Source organism: Cicer arietinum, chromosome 8, assembly GCF_000331145.2.
Source record: "Cicer arietinum cultivar CDC Frontier isolate Library 1 chromosome 8, Cicar.CDCFrontier_v2.0, whole genome shotgun sequence".
In the NCBI taxonomy this organism is placed as follows: domain Eukaryota; kingdom Viridiplantae; phylum Streptophyta; class Magnoliopsida; order Fabales; family Fabaceae; genus Cicer; species Cicer arietinum.
The window spans coordinates 1,868,886-1,886,316 of NC_021167.2; the positions used below are offsets into that span (position 1 = coordinate 1,868,886).

The 17,431-nt window shown below is 31.1% G+C and overlaps 3 protein-coding genes across 5 annotated transcripts in view; 1 reads left to right on the forward strand and 2 right to left on the reverse strand.

Moving 5' to 3' along the window:
• HSFB2B (heat stress transcription factor B-2b) overlaps positions 1 to 576 on the forward strand; it is a 2,089-nt gene extending 1,513 nt beyond the window's left edge. Inside the window, exon 2 of the mRNA XM_073364485.1 lies at positions 1 to 576. This exon is cut by the window's left edge and continues 748 nt beyond it. Coding sequence (XP_073220586.1) covers positions 1 to 50 — 50 coding nt within the window. The 3' untranslated portion in view covers positions 51 to 576.
• Positions 577 to 3,013: 2,437 nt separating this feature from the next.
• Positions 3,014 to 8,433, reverse strand: LOC101503028 (E3 ubiquitin-protein ligase At1g12760). 2 transcript variants are annotated; one of them, XM_004511541.4, is made up of 5 exons: positions 7,497 to 8,433; positions 6,343 to 6,462; positions 6,075 to 6,207; positions 4,046 to 4,210; positions 3,014 to 3,622 (listed from the first exon to the last, which is right to left on the reverse strand). In XM_004511541.4, exons 1-5 carry the CDS (start codon positions 8,084 to 8,086, stop codon positions 3,449 to 3,451), a joined length of 1,182 nt encoding a protein of 393 aa, XP_004511598.1. In that variant the 5' UTR covers positions 8,087 to 8,433; the 3' UTR covers positions 3,014 to 3,448. The 2 variants fall into 2 exon arrangements, with proteins under 2 accessions (XP_004511598.1, XP_027193244.1); XM_027337443.2 differs by having other exon boundaries at positions 6,343 to 6,465.
• Positions 8,434 to 10,582: 2,149 nt separating this feature from the next.
• Positions 10,583 to 16,931, reverse strand: LOC101503352 (uncharacterized). Of its 2 annotated transcripts, XM_012719008.3 has the most exons (15): positions 16,339 to 16,931; positions 15,219 to 15,630; positions 15,008 to 15,112; positions 14,603 to 14,792; positions 14,243 to 14,467; positions 13,625 to 13,665; positions 13,380 to 13,448; positions 13,210 to 13,310; positions 12,923 to 13,001; positions 12,731 to 12,829; positions 12,581 to 12,649; positions 12,386 to 12,435; positions 11,822 to 11,903; positions 11,310 to 11,404; positions 10,583 to 11,208 (listed from the first exon to the last, which is right to left on the reverse strand). In XM_012719008.3, exons 1-15 carry the CDS (start codon positions 16,614 to 16,616, stop codon positions 11,106 to 11,108), a joined length of 1,998 nt encoding a protein of 665 aa, XP_012574462.1. In that variant the 5' UTR covers positions 16,617 to 16,931; the 3' UTR covers positions 10,583 to 11,105. The 2 variants fall into 2 exon arrangements, with proteins under 2 accessions (XP_012574462.1, XP_012574461.1); XM_012719007.3 differs by having other exon boundaries at positions 14,243 to 14,792.
• Between the last annotated feature and the right edge of the window lie 500 nt (positions 16,932 to 17,431).

Consider the following 17,431-nt stretch of genomic DNA (forward strand, 5'->3'; position numbering starts at 1 on the left):
ACCGCTGGATGGTGATGACTCGGATGATCAAGAGCATCGTTGGCATTTGATGAAATAGTGGCTAAGGCAGTGTTTGGATTTGGATTAAGCTGTGTCTCAAAAGAAATGCTACATTACACACAAGTTTGAACATGACATACACGAAGAAGAAGCAATACAATATTGTTACTGTAACGTGTCACTACCATCAACGCTGTGCTACTGCCATTGGACATGGACGTGGTTTGAAATTGAAATTCCATGTTGTATATGTTTGTATATGTATTGCTTCGCTTGTTGTTCCTATTTTAATTTCCTGTTGGGCGAAGAGTTTGTTGAAGGCTTAAAGCCATGCTTTGTTGAGCGAAAAATGATGCAAAAAGAAAGTGAATCTTGTCGAAAGCAATGCTTTACAAACCAAGATTATTAGAACATGCAAATCGATTAACCAAGTCAATGGCAATATTCGCGTTGCCTTTTTTGGGTACGCTTGTGGGATACATGTTCAATAAATACATGGAGATTTATGTGTTTCATACGATATATTATTATCAATATGAATCCTGTATTAGGATATCCCCACCCTTTTGACAAGAATTTAATCTATATATTATGTGTGTATGGTGTATAATTTTTTGATCATAACTATCTTTAAAATTACGTTGAAGAATTATTGTGGTATGTTGATAATGTAAATTTTTCACACATAGTGTATGATAATTAAATTTTTTGACCAAATTTGACTATAAGGAAACGATACCATCCTATTTATAACAAACATATGATTTATTGTGATGCATCTATTTTGAATTGTTAATTAATTATTATTAATTTTATTAGATGAGTTAGATAAGAGTTTGTAACTATTAAATGAGTTAGAGAATAGATGTTGAACTTTGATGAACTAGTTTATAGTTAAAAAAATTATTACATATAACTAATAGTGAATAAGTTAATTGAAGTGAATGGTAAAATTAGTAATTCAATTAATTTAAAATATAAAATATTATAAAAGAGGTATTTTTAATTAAAAATAAGATCTTTACTAGTACATTCATCCTAAATATAAGATCTTGTAAAATTAAGCAAATTAAAAAATTGATACAACTATCAACTTTTTACATGTTTATTTTTGAAAAGAGTGAATTAGTTAAGGTTAATGTGATGGAATTTGTTGTTGGTTGAAGATAAAGATTTAGAGATAATAAAAAAAAAATTTAATGCATTTGAAAATTTAAAGCATATTTATAAAAAAAAACGAATAAATTTATCAAATAAGATCTTATACTTAATGATAAAATAGTATCAATATTTTAAATTTAATAATTTAATAATTATTAATTGATATAATTTTATTTATTGTTATTAAATTAATTTGTATCCACTAAAATTTAATAAATTAGCTTGTCTATATTTATAAGTTAATTTCTTGTTAGATTCGGTCGACAGAATTCAAATTTTAAATTATTTTTAGTAAAATTTTACTTAACTATCCAATTCTATGGTTAAACTAGAATTAGATGGTTAAACGTTGGCTCCTCATTTTCCATAAAACTACGCGTATTTTAAGAAGTGCATTTTGAACAGTATATTTTGTCTTTAGACATCTTAAGAAATTGCATTTTTTGTACTACATGTATGTGTAAAGTGATACTATAAGTGTGAAAAGTCAGTTCCATTTTTAAATTCATCATTGTGCCCATAACCATAGCTACATTATAACTAGTTTACATGGAGAAGGTCCATGTAATTGTACAAATCAATTCCTTGAAAATCACAATTGTCCGGTAAAATAAAACACACCAACAATAATCAATTAGCCATGACAAAAGTAAAAAAAAAAAGGATGAAAATGTGTTATAAATATATATTATTGCTGAATTCTTAATATGTGTACTTTAATTATTTTTACAGTATTACCTATAATGATACAATAGCAATACTGTAGAAAATTATGCGAGAAATATGCTTAATTATTATTAAGTTCTCTAAATTCAAAAATATATCTGTTTCTTATGTTAACAATTTTAAAGCATTTATGGGAAATACCTGGCTGGTTGCCAGTACCTACCATTAAAAAACTCTCAGTTGAACAATGGGTTGAATTGCATGGGTAGGCCATCATCAGAATCTTGGGTAACAAAAATGTGGCAAGCGTCATCTATATTCATCAGTGTGCTACCAGGCTCCAATCAACACAAGAGTCAATGCAGGACCATCTTAAATAAATTCATTTCATAAATTAAATAAGTCATTAAAAATCAATTTTAATAATATTTGAAACCATAAATCTCTTTTTCATTCCTCGTTCTGAGATCTTCGAAAATTTAATTTTCGATTGGATACACAATCTTTACCTAACTTGTGTTAGATATCAAATATAAATAAGAAGTTTCACGCTAAATAAAGATATATTATAGACGAAGATAAAAAATAGAAAAAGAGAAACGTTTTCATGTCATATGCTTGTGGTATTAGTATTTGTGGTTTCCCTGAAAATAACCTTGGCTCCATTAGACAGTAATCTTATTTTTTATCAGGCTTCTTGTACTTGGTTTCATTGAAATTTTGATTGAGTTATGGGACTTTGCCTCACATTATATTTCAAACCTCACTTTGGATAACGTAGTGCTCATTCAAGAGAACACCCACATTATCCTCGTTTTCAATTTATTTTCCTTGCCCCAGCTTGACTCACTATTAAACCCCCCGCCCCCTAATTGATATTTAACAGTGTTTGACAGTTATAATTTGAAAGGCTAAATTTATATATTAACTAATTTTTTTAAAAATAAATAAAGAAATGACACGGTTGATAATCATGGTTCAAACAAATACCATTTTAAATCGATTATAGAAATACTAATTTAGAAATGAAGTCTTCATCTCCTTTGTAAACTCAACTCCCAAACATAGCTTAAAAGATTAACAACGGTTAATGACATGTAAGTAGTGGACTGTCGCAAATTTAAAATTTCAACCCCACCATATAATAAAATAATAAAAGTATACAAATTGTCACAAATCTACAATATCACACAAACTAATTTGGTGTACCACAAGTACCCCCGTTATATAAACTTGAGTAAGTTGTACTGAACATTTTTTAAACATATTCAGAGACATGATAGACCCATTATACAATGGCTTAGACCAGACATTATAGGTCTCATGTACAACATTAATAATCACAACAATAAACAAAAAATATAAATGAGAACTGGATTGGCTCTGAGATAATTATAGCCGGAACGCACTGAACAACTCTGATATACACAAACAGTTAGAATCCACAATAACTACAAATACTCAAAGCAACTATCGCTACATTATAACAACACAAAGATGCAACAACAATGACAATTGCATAGGCATGTACGGAGAAGTATTGACATGTTGTGCCTATTATAAGCGATAAAAAAGTATGCGGATTCCTCAAAATGGCATCTACAAACTTTTCTGAGATCATCTACACTTCCTCTTGACCGAGGTTACTACTTTTCAAGATGTTATATTTGCAGAGGGGGCATGTAGCATTAATATACAGCCATTTATCCACACAGGCACAGTGAAAATGGTGACCACAAGGAAGTTCTCTTAGTTCAACTCCATCGTCATAAGAACAAAGGCAGATGCAACATTCCTATAATACCATACCACCAAAAAAGAAAATCTTCAGATTTGTAGAGTGACAGAGGACGCAGTCATTTTGTTAAAACCATTGACTTATTACAAAATTATCTAGCACACACTTGAATGACTATGTCAATTTGTAAAATGTGATAGTGAAAAGACTCCACATAGAAAAAGGGAGAGAAGAGAAGGCACATTCAACCAAAATATACATATTGCATCCTTCAATACAACAATGTGTTGAGAAGGTGAAACTGAATTTTACATATCAAAACTATGATAACAACAACAACATAGTACTCAGCGAAGTGTGTGTTTGAAATGTGACATGGATTTCCATTGAAATATAGTGAAATAAAATCTGATGGAAACAAAGCAACATGGAAAAGGGAGAAAAGGTTAAGATCACACGTAACAAATGTTTATAACATACCGCATCCTCCTCAGCTAGAACATGTTCAATAGGTGAATCAGCCCGGCATTCAGTCATTATTCCTCCAACAGGTCCTTGAATATTACCAGTTTGTTTATCATTACTCTCAACTCTTTGGAATTTGAATTTTGACAACTGCTCAATGTCTTCCTTTGATGCCCCTTCCTGTTTTTTAATCCACAAAATAAATAAATAGATCGGTATAATATATATATATATATATATATATATATATATATATATATACAGAGAGAGAGAGAGAGAGAGAGAGAGAGAGACGAAAGCAAAGACAATAAATAAATATCTTCCATTAAATAGTCCAAAGCTACACAACATTGTCATCATGACTAGTCAAAAACAAACTCAAATTCAGATATAATCTCATTTATGGCTGGCCAACAACCAAATTGCAGCAAACAAGACTAAACAAAATGTGATATATTACATTAATACTAGTAAGTAGCAACATTCCAACTCCAATATAAAGCTAAGTAGCAAACCAAAATAATAAAATGTGATATTACATTATAATACTAGCAAGTAGTTACGATCATACTACATAAATGACCAAATCATGCATATATATTTTGAAACCATAAGATCCTAAAGTGAAAACTTTGAAACAAGAAGTAAGTATTCACTATCTTCAATATATTAAGAAATCTGTAGAAGTTCATTTTACATAAATTTCCAAATCATGCTTCCATAAAATAGAGATATGAACTCTCACCAAAGTCCCTTTCTCAAACTGTCCATTACCATCCCAAAAAATATAACGGTCAACAACTATGCTTTTTCTTGTTGAACAACACCATAATTCTCTATCAAGTATTAGGTTCAAAGATAAACATTATAGAGACAAACCATATACCTCTAAATATCTCTTAATAGTTTGACCTATAGTTTTTCTTGGTCTCTCTATATCTCTTATTATAGGACAATGCTCCATCTAGTCAACTCTAAGCGCTTCAATGTGTCATCTCCAAACTTCACCTTACCCAAACAACCTAAGACAAGACTCTACCATTTTGTTCTTTCTAAAATTTGAACTACCTCAATTTTCTCCATGATAGTTGAATTACAAATCTTGTCTTGCATAAACAACTATCCAATGTAACATTGTCAAAAGTTTCCTTTTATTTTGAATTACATGTTGAACAATCGTATCTTCCTTTCCTAATTACATGTGGTCTCAAAAGATTACCCTTGTCCCTAAGTTTCACCTTGTTCTCCTACTCAATCTAAATCTCTGTTCAGAAACACAACTGCAAATTGCTCCATGCCATGCTTCTAATGATGCATAAACACAGTCCCTTCTTGATCTTATGACGTTTAATTCTGCATCAGAAAATTTCTTGAATGTCACCTCCTTGTCTTCTCATAGTACCAGGTATTAATTGGTTGTAGAATGCATCCTCGTGAAAATCTCCGATTTATAATAAATAATAGTGATATTGGATTTTTCCCCAAAATCGTATCTATTTAATTTCACAATAAAATAATATTTTACTATTATAATTTACCTTACTTTTAACCTGATAAATCTGAGGAAAACATGTTACTAAACACACTCTAGTTTTTCCCACATGTGGAGAAATAGAGGACCTAGAGAAACGATCCTAATTTTAGCGATATGAGTATAATATTCAGTATCTCGCCATCATACTTTAAGAATGAGTCATGTCCTGTGTGTTGGCATAATGGTACAATAGTATTAGAAGTAAACTCCGCACAGCCAATTTATTAACATGACAAAACAAATCAAATCAGACTTAATAGCTGTCTAATAAGTTCACTCACGAGTTTTACAAATAAAAATATATTTGCATTGATCTTTCACAACTATTATCACAGATGTTGAAACGGTTAAATTCGCAGTCACTTCAAAGATCAGTAGTGTCTAACAACTCCTGAACCAAACTTAAGCAGAATATAGCAATTCCAATTAGAGTTTGAGAACTAGATTCATATTACGACAAAAAATTGAAAACAAAAACAGGCAATGAATGACTGATTGAACAATAATCACCTGGTCTGCAACAGCATAAAGAAGTGCAATGATACATGGAAGACAACAGCAAACAGCGATACCAATGATACAGGCGAGTGCAACACAGAAAACGACAAAGAAAACATCAAAACCAAGAAAGATTATACATAACCTGCAAAGCATGTATATTGGGTCAAAGGTGTTCAACTAAAATAAGAAAATACCAGTTGACTTGCCAAAAGATGAATAAATTATAAAATGAAAAGATATATGAACAATTTGAATGAGAAACTGAAAGAGGACAAACCAGTAAAGCTGGGGAGAGTCTTGGGCTAAAGCTTGACCACCAGCTGATACCCAGTAGAATCCAATAATCCACCAAACAAATGAAAACATAGTATTGGCTGATTCCAAATGCTTTGCAACACTGCTGATAAAAAGGACAATTAAAATTGATAACAGGTGAAAAATAACATTGACCAGAAAATAGACAGCATTCATTTCAAATGTATAATAATAATTGCTCTGGATCTTAAAACTGTATCATGAAATGGCACATTATAAATCTTAAAAAATTGATATTTTAAAGAAAAAGGTGCATTAACAGGTCCAGTAACAATGAAATATTAATAGTTTCTAATTCTTGGCTTGAAATTATAATTTTCATCATTCAAGCTATGATTTTTTATAGTTTAAACAAATGTCTAAATTATTTGAAATTGTTAATTAGAAATGTGATTCTAAATCTAATCAATCACTTAACAAGACAGCTAAATTAAAAGCCGCCCTTTCTAATTGCATTTTTAAGGCTGAATTCCAAGTCGAGTTGGGACTTAAGGAAAACAAGGGCTGAAAAAGTGATACTTTTTGGCATCTTGCACCTGTGCCTTGAGTTTGAGAAACTGGACAAATACAACTCCTTCAACAGAAATTTAGTTAATCATCACGTGGCAATTTCTGTCATCTCTTTTTACACCAAACTTAATTCCCTCTCACCTTTTTCAATCTTCCAAAGCAAGCTAAGAGAAACCTTAGAGGTCTTCACATTTTTAACAGGATCTTAGTGAGTATAAGAATAAAAACATTCAATACATTTTGAACTGTCATGAAGAGTTTTTTTCTTTTCCTTAACTAATGAGAAACCTACAACTGCTATATCAACTCTTTCAAAAATTAACAAGAGGTTTTCTCTACTTATCAATTAACAAAGCCATACCTACATTCCCTAATTATATTTTCAAACACTCATAAAAAACATAAACTTAATCTAGTGTTATAATTCATAAACATAAACATAATTAACATGGAACCAAACTCATTAAACTTCGCCTATGCATCCTGGAGTTACAGAGTTCACCAGACAGATCCCACAAAAAATGCTTCATCGATCAACACAAGTATTAAAAGATCAAGATTATTCACCAATTAAAAGCTCAATAAAAAAAAGGTGAAGAAATTCACCTAGTACTCTCTTCATCAAATTGAGCCAATGAAACATACTGACTTGAACCAGAAGCAGAACGAGAAACTTCCCTTGAAGCTGAACTCAAATTACCACTACTAGTAACAACCCTATCTGAACCTGCTACTGCGTAGGAAGATGAAGAACGCTGGTACCGTCTCCTTCTCTTATACTCAAAACAAACACACACCATGTGAAGAATACATTGCAGAACATACCCCGCAATCCACAACCTCAGGGGCATTTCCGGTACTTCACTTCGGCTCAAAAACAAAACGGTTGCAGCCACGACGACGAAAGCGAAGTTCCAAACGATGTCGAGGATCACAACCGGTTTCGAATAAGCCCAATCGCTTTGCCTTTCTTCCAATTGCTCCGCCGCAGCTTCTCGAACAACCACAGAGGGTTCGCGCATCATTCTACGGCCGCTTGCTTGACGGAGAAACCTCGCCGCTTGAAGAAGCCTCTGTCTACGAGCAAATCGACGACCGGCGTTGATTTCGTCGGAGGAGCCGCCGGAATTTGCAATAAACGGCGTTGAATCGACGATGTCCTCTGAGGAACGGCTCGGAGACCTTGTCGTCGACATGGTGGTTTGAATTGAAAATACGATTCGATGAGGTGACTCAGCGAGTCTATAATTGAGTCGGTTTAGAACATGAATAAAAGAATATGATGATAATGATTATGTAGAAGAAGAATATGTAAAATATGAACTAAAAGAGGTGGATTATTGGTAAATAGATAAATGATTATGGTTTTTTGAATTGAAGATAGTAAAAGAGATACATAGCTATGTGAAAATTAGGGAAGAAATGGAAATGGGAATCTGAATGGCGATGATGAGTGAATGAATGTGTTGTTGAGGGAAGCTACGTACCAATCATTCGGTGCCGTTTGTTCGGATTAATCAAAGTGTTAGCTTTTAGTTTTGAACGAAGTATGGCACCGAAAATCACGTTTTTGGTTTTATGTTATATCAATTTTTATCTTACTTTCAAAACAAAATGCTTTTATCTTATACTTAATTTTTTTTCTTTCTAAATATCAATCTCCACTTAAATGTCCTTCAATAAATTTAAAATAAAAAAGAAATAAGAAAGAGTTTTTAATAAGATGTAATAAGTTATTAATTTATCTATAATATATTATAAAATAAAATAAAATAATATATCACGTTATTTATTCTGACATATCTGTTCAACTGTAATAATTTTGATGTATTTTATTTTATTAAATGTATTTTGTTTGAATTTATTGATACAATTTACTTTTTTAATCATTTTTTTATTATATTAAAAATTAATCATTTATTATAAAAAAATTATAATAAATTGCATTCTCATGGTTCAACTCTTACATAAAAGAAAAAATAAGATGTTTTGGTATATACATTTTAATATAAATTAAAAAATAAGAAATTTTGATATATAAGTTTCAATGTAATATATAATGAAAAGTTTTGAATGAAAAGTGGATCTAAAAGAAAAATATTTTTATTTGCTTAATTTATATAAAAAAATATTATAAATCAATTAATATTATTGAATGAGTTTCATATTCATACACCGATAATATAAAAAAAAAAATTATATTATCAAGATATCACAACCCATTAATATTATTATATGAGTTTATATTATTATATAATGTTAATGTAAATCAAATTTTAAATATAATTATGATAAAAGTCAATTGTTTTAATGATTTAACGATGACTAATGGTATAAAACTTTTTTACAATGATAATTTATATAAATTAAATTACATAGATTAGATTAATGGTAAGAATAAAATTAAAAGATTCATAAATTTTCCACTTTTCTTAATAGAAATAAAAAAATTTATTTAAATATATATATATATATATGTGTGTGTGTGTGTGTGTGTTTGTTTACAATTTGTTTTGAATTAGAAAAAAGTAGAGAGAAAATAAAGAAAAACAATGAGGCAAATCGAAATTTTAATAGATTGGACGAAAAGGCATGTGTAATTTGGATGGACAGTGATAGAGAACATGAGAATTTTTCTTTTCAACTTGCTTTATATAAATGAAAAAATGAATAGTGATAATGATAGAAATATAATCAAAGAAACAATTATGATTAGAAAGATAAAAGGTTAAAATGGAAGAAGAAGAAGAAGAAAAAGTTAAAATGTACTCCTAGTTATTCTATTTTTTAAAATATATTATTTTGGTCTTTAATATAATTTCTGAAAAAAATTTAAACAAATATAAAAGTCACAAAAATTATTTATTTTAAAAAAAGAAGAGTAATGAACTTTTTGATTTTTTCCAAAAATTTTTATCACATAAAACGTAATTTTTAAAAAATTGTATTTTTTTTTCCATAAATATTTTAAAGAAAATAAAAAAGAAATTTTTAAAAACTTATTTATTTTTTTAAAATTATTAAAGTCTTATTATTTAATATAAATTTTAATCTCTATGATTTTGAATATTATCATAGGCATATCACTAACACACTAACACGATTGTTACATTATCAAATGAAAATTCAAATTGAAAAAGAGATTTAATGTCAATAATTTAAAAAATAAAGAGATCAAAATTTCAAAAGAAAAATAAAAAGAATAAAATTGTAGATTTTACTAATGAAAAACTAAAATTACATTTAGCAAAGATAAAAAGTAAAATGAGGAAATAATAATAAAAATGTATTTCTTTTTCATTTCTATCTAAACAAGAAGATAATTTTTGGTATAGTCTTGTGCTTTGTTTGCTTTCGTGGTTGGAGAGAGATGAGAAAGGTGGAGGTTGGTCAGCATAAATTATAACTTATTTGTTTCGGATTCATGTGAAAATGAAAGAAAACAATAGAGAGAGTAGTTTGTTTTCTTCTTAAAAAGTGATTTATTTAAATAAAAAACCTTTAATTATATTATAGATGTAAAATGTTTATCAACGAATTATTGAATACATAATATCTTATTAATTTTTGAAATATTTATGTATATGGTTAACATATTTTTCATTTTCTGTTGATGAAAACTACAATTTTAACTGCAACTTTTTAATTTACAAAAATCAAATTTGAAATATTATTTAAGAAATCTGAATCCATTAATTATAACAACACTCACTACAATACTATCTTTTCCAGCATCAATCATATATAACCTGGTGTCTGGTGTTGCATATAGTTACATCACAATTAGATAATCAACCATATTCTTTTGTCAAGACGATTAGTCATTAGATAACCTTTAATGTTCATTCATAGACAAATAAGGCGTCAGAGACAAGAACAATAAGTGATATGCTGCAGGGTGCAAGCCCATCGGTGAATGGAGTTGATGTGGAGTGAGTGGCATAGTCCAAGGAGTATCCGAACAAGTATTCATTGGTGTAGTGATCATTTATAACTGCTGTGCAGCACAAGTCCTCACAAAAGGAGCTAGCTATGGGTCAACAACATCAACTCTAGTCACCTTAAACAGTGGCTCGGATCACAACCAGTCTTCTATTTCTCTCCCTTGTGTCGTTATTTGTGGTTTGCCTCTCAATTTGTCCGCCAGTACTTTTTTTGTATGCGATAACCTGCATTTTTAACTGCCACTTGTCTCCCTTAAACAGCCTAACATGTTCAGGATTCTGCAATTCTCTTTAATGGCATAGTTGTTACTCTGTTGAGAACCAACATCATTCTCTGTATTAGCTCTTCAAACGACGGACGTTGTTCTGGATCACTGTTCTCATTTAACACAAAGTAAACTTTTCAGTTTGAGTTAGAAGAAATCTATCATACAGAAAAACTGCAGGGGTGAATGAGTATACACAGTAGAAGCACCTTTGCCAGCAGCCATTTATGATTGATGCTACATGGGGATCAAGCTCATCAGGCAGGTCCAGTCTTCTATCCATAAAGCCTACTACTCCAACAACCTTTCAAATGAAATACGGAAATTACAAGTTGTTCAGTTATCTTCATACTAAGGTGAAGAATAATACTTAATCACAATTCTATACATATAATCATGTCACATTACCTTTGATTAATTAGCTGTTAAGCATATTTAACTAACTGTTTATATATATTTAACCACTTAACAGTATATAGTTAATCACAATTTCAGCCACCTTCTTTTAATACTGGTGGTTAAGTAATTTAAATTATTGATTAAATAGGTTATAAGTATGAAGCTTGTTAATAGTGTGTAATCAAAGTGATATGAGATGATGCATGTGAAAATATAAGCTTGATTCCATGTGCAGTTAGACCATAGTAGAAAGCAAAGACAAATGTCCGATGTGCAAATGCACACTTATGCGCATGTATGTGAGAATGTGACAGAGAAAAACCTGTAAGAAATTCAAATTTTCCCATGGAATAGATTGAGTCATTATTTCCCAAAGGACGACACCATAACTGAACACATCAGACCTGCATAAACGAATAAATGAGAAGTACTACAAAGGAACTCAAAAGCTTCAATCGACATTACCAATTTAATATGATCTAGTCACTGCTTAGAAGTACAAAATAATTTCCCAAGTCTTTGTTTTTTAATACCAGACAAAGTAGGACAATGATTGAAAAAACATCCATTTAGAAATTTCTCATCAAATACCATGTTGTAAAACCTTATATCAAGGTTTTATGGTGGCAGTCGTGATAAAATTTGTGGAGAATTGCAAACAAATATGACTGATCTGATCACGGTTGAAACAAGTTATTGTGATTGATTGATTCCTCGATACCATTATGAGTTATGACAGGTTACAAAGTAGTTAAAGAAAACGGCAATTTGGAAAATTATAAGGAATGATCCTCAAAGTTTTACAATCTCTACCAACTTTTCCGAAAATTTTATGAAATTTTTCCAGACTGAACACAAAATTTAAGTCTCAGCTCCACATAATTACTTTTCATTTGAAGGTTCATTGCGGAGGACTTCAGGGGCCATCCATTGAGGCTGCATTTTGACAGCAAAATAAGCATGTTAGAAAGAAGCAATCAAATTAAAATAACTTAAAACGGTACAAATATTTTTGTGCTACTAGCTGTTCAAGTCAGATATTTTGTATATCAAAAAGAGTATAAGTGAGTGTTGTAATTACAGTGCCTCTCCCGGATTTGGTAGTCAGTAAAGTTGCATCCTTCAACCTCGAGAGGCCAAAGTCTCCAACCTGAGGAAAAAAAACTCATTTACAACTGGTAGGTATTCAGTCTTCCTGAGATTACTGAATGCATTTTCAAGTAATCATTACCTTGACAGTCCAATTTTTATCAACTAGCAGGTTGGAAGACTTTAGGTCTCTATGCACAATTGGTGGATTTCTGTGATGAAGATAATTCATTCCTCTAGCCTACAAAAAACAACAGTGTGATTCATAAGATTGCAAAAATAAACACTAGAACTTGACGTGTGTGTGTGTGTGTGTGAGAGAGAGGAAACTCACAACATCAAGAGCCATTTTAAGACGCCTTCTGATGTCTAATTTTTTATTGTTCTTGTGAAGTGTTTTGAAAAGGCTTCCCCTACCATGCCAAAAAAAAATTTATCAACACAAGAAGGTTCCCAATAATTTCTTTTAGAAAAAGAAAGTTGACTGGAAATTTTGTGCACACAGTGGACAAGAGATTCATATTCACTAGATGCATGGTATTTTATGTGCATCTAGCTTAAGCATAACTCTTTTAGCAGTTAATATAACAAGCTATAAGATAAAATTGTCCTAACTCTTACCTAGGCAATAACTCTGTCACAATGGCAAGCTTTTCCTGTGAATATATTGCTCCCATGAAAAGCAATACATGAGGGTGTCTCAATCTTTTCATTATATCAATCTGAAGTAAAAAAAATAACAAGTTTTAGGGATCAGCTGCTTTTTAAGCCAATAATAAAAATAAAGATACCTCTTTTTTGTAGTCTCGTAAAGTCTCCTCTGTGTATCCATTCCCAAAGTACAGCTTGATGGCAACATCCTGATAAAAAGAAAATAAGTTTTCAGGCAAATGGCAAGTCAATACTCCTAATAAGACAATTGAAGATTGCAAAAGGCAAAAAAGCTTATATTATGATAATCACACCCCAAGCACAAGATGTGCAAGAGTGAAGAAAATACAAGCTAAAAAAACTTAGAGTGAAGAATATGTTATACCGATGCATTCCAAATTCCATGATAAACAACAGCACACGAACCTGTAAGATAAAGTAAAACATAAGAAAGACATAGATAAGATCTACCTAATTATTTTAAGAAACATCCGATTGAATTATTTTGTCCTACCTCAAGTTCTTGAAGCAATTATTTTCCACAACTTTTGTTATCGAATTTTCCATGAAGTAAGAGATTAAGTTTACTCGGCATAAGGGATTTTAGGTTATTAAGAGAAAAACAATTGATGATTGATGTCCAACATTATTTTTGAGACCATTACTTAATCAAGACGTATTATCACCTTCCATTTATAACTTAGTAGACATATTCATTAGATAAACATCAGCTGAAGTATAAAAACAACAAAATATTCAAGCCTTTTTCCACTAGACAGGGTTGGCTAGATCAACAATCATAATGTCGAGGCATGTATTAAGTCTATAGATAAACTATTTATCTCTAAATCTCTGTTAGTGGTTTTTCCTATAGTTTTTCTTAGTGTCCCTCTATCTCTAACTCTTGAAACCAAGCAGTCTAGCATACTTCAAAATAAAAACAATCTAGCATTTCAACTCCTCATCATAAAGGACTCATAAAATGCACAATAAAAATAATTACCTTTCCCAATCTCCTCTCTTAATTGAAGGTCTTCCCAATGGATTCCGCACCCTGCAATAGAGTTTGATTCACTATTCCCTTTTCTTGATGAACTCTCACGGCTAACAACTATACTCTCCTTCGAGCATGGCAATGGCAACCCTTCTTGCCGCATTTGCACTTCATCTTCTAGCACCATATTTGTAGCTTCTGGCTCCAATGTCAGCCTAATCTTGAAAAAAGGGTCTTGATGAAAGGAAGAACCAAAACATTCACAATAGTCCTTTGAGAAAGGTTTAGCATAACTATCTTTGAAAACACTAGAAGTTCTATGTGCAGAAATATTTGCATCTGCTTTATTGATAGCAAATAAAGAATTACATTGTTGGAGATTTTCATCTTTATCTGCTCCATTTGAATTGTCCTGGTGCGAAGTTAATGCAACTGAACCTCCAGATAAACCATTTTCATTATTCACTCTATAACTTCTTGAATTATCATTAATACTACTAGTATTCCTCCTACATTTTCCACTTCCCCCGATTTGAAGCTTAGCAAGGACTTTAGCTGCCTGAAATGATTTAACCATCCATAAGATCATAAATCAGAACTGCACCAAACAGGCTCAAACTTCCAACTTAAAATTTCAGATAAAGTGTCAATAACAAACCAAAACAAATACAGACACATGTATGACTACAGTTTTTCATTTTCCTGGTATTGTCTTATAACATGAAATCGTCTATTAGAGTAACCAATGAAAGGCAAAGTACAAGATTTATTTACAATTTTAGAAGGTTGGCTAAATTCATTAGTAGACTCATCCTTCTTGCTGGTGTCTTGGACAGTTGTGTTTTCTTTATGATGACTTCGGGAATGACATTTGGTTTCCTGAAATTAAAAATCAGGGACAAAACCTCTTGAAATATTGACATAGTCCTTCCAGAATGGAAGAAAGAAAAAAGTCAAGAGCAGTAGTGATGAAACTTGTGAGAACCAGATTGGAAACGGATGATGCAATCTGCGGCACTGGTGCAATCAACGGGCGTGGAGGCCACTGAATCCTTTTGAATCTTTGTGCTCCAGGTTGGCCATTCCCGCGAGATTGGCAAGCTCTTCGTTTGTTGAAATCCTTATTAGAGTTAAATACAGCTCCATCACTAGAAACACTGATAACACCAACAAGCTCACCATCCTCATAAAGAGGAGTTTTTGTTACCATTGCCATCATTATTTCACCAGACCTCTTCTTGAAAGGAAACTGCCCAGACCATGGCACTCCTGTAATCACCCGTTCTAGAATTTTCCGTAGAGGCCCATAATATTCCTCAGAAACTAGGAAATCAGCTACTCTTTGTCCAATGATTTCATAGTCCTTCCATCCATACAGAGTTTCCGCTGAATCATTCCTGAAATAAAAAATTTCGTTGTCTCAAAAGCAAACAGGAAGCTTAACAAAAAACAATTGTGATTCTCATGAAAGTAATTATCAAAAGTTGAAACACAAAAAATAGTGGAATGCTTATTTCAAAGTCTCTTTGATCAACTGGAACAGAACTTCTACTTCACTAAAGCTTCAATACTATTAGGCTTTTTAACTATATATATATATATATATAGGTTTATTTGTGATTTTTATTACACGGGAGATTGACTTGATTGTATTTTGTACTAGTACTAATTGTTCCCATAAAGTTTGAGGGGTTAAGTTCTACGTTGATTAAAAATGAATTAAATGTTAGAAGATATATAAAAGTAGTGAGTCATATATCCATTGCCTTAAGATTTTGGATTAAGATATGGTGTTAACGTCTATTAAAAACCTTATCAATCGACAACAACACTTATGAGACTATTTGAGAGATCTTGTTGAAATAGCGTCGACTTTTCCATGGTTTCAAGTTTATTTCCATAAATTCTCAATAATATCTTATGAAAACAATTTTACTAAATTTTTATAAAAATAAATTATATATAAACACTTATAAAATTTATGCAATAAACACTTAATTTATAAGTTGTTAAGAAGAAATTAAAACTTTTGGAGGAACGAACAGAAAAAAAAAAAAGAAACACAGACACAGAATAAAATAATGATATGTATATTTTGTTATTACCAGTAAATAATCTCGCCGGAGGAAACTCTCTGGACATAAACGGCGTGTCCCATGCATTTCAAAATGCTTGCATAAGGACTTAGAGAGAAGAAGAAACCAGAAAGGAATTCACCATCTGTTGAATCTGCAATGATTTCGTCATTGTCTTTGACCGCGCGCCTTTTCTCCTGCAGCAATTCATCAAACTGCTTCTCCAGCTTGGCTTGTTTCTCCTCCAAGCTCCGACATCGATTCACCAGAAAATGAAACGGACTATTTTCACTCTTCTCGCCGCCCATTGAAGTTGCCGGAGTTTTTCTTTTTCTGTGGAGAACAATGCACGTGTAGTAATACTACTTGTTGTTGTTGTTAGTTTAGTTTATTTATCAACTTCCCCACTTGCTTCTTCTGCACTGCAGTGCACATATTAATTTTTAATTTTTATTTTTTAATTGTTTTTGCCATTGCGTCTATGGCTTATTGTAAAGGCTATTAGCCACGTGTAAAATGGCGGCCGGGGAAGCTACATGCTGCAGACAGGTAGTAGAGAGCTGCTGGAAGAAACAACCAATTGCATCTCTCTAAACACTGCCGTGTTTTCAGAACCTCGGGACTTGCTTGACCGCTATTGGCCGATTAGAAAATCGAAATGCCATTCATGACTTTGGTTTTACTTACGGTATTTATTTTTTTAATTTAATGCAACCTTGAAGAAAAATATTTTACTGTGACAATCATTACCTCTTTTTGAAAAATATATTAGTATTTTTTAATTTAATGCAACCTTGAAGAAAATAACTTTAACTAAATTATAAAAATTAAGAAAAATGTTATTATATGTTTAAATTTGTATTTTTTTTATTAGAAATTTTAGAATAAACTAAAGTTTTGATAGTCATTTTCGATATCAAAAATTTCAAATTTTAAATTTTCACATCTTATATGAAATATGGATCAAGAAGTACTTCAAGAAGATTGAACATGGGACATCTCCATGTGAAAATGTGGTGTTTATACTTTGGTTTAATTATAGCTTAGAGGAAGAGTTTTCTCTTATTTTATTATGGAAAATAACTCTAAAATTCTGATTGACAGTATTCTATGAAATTGTAAA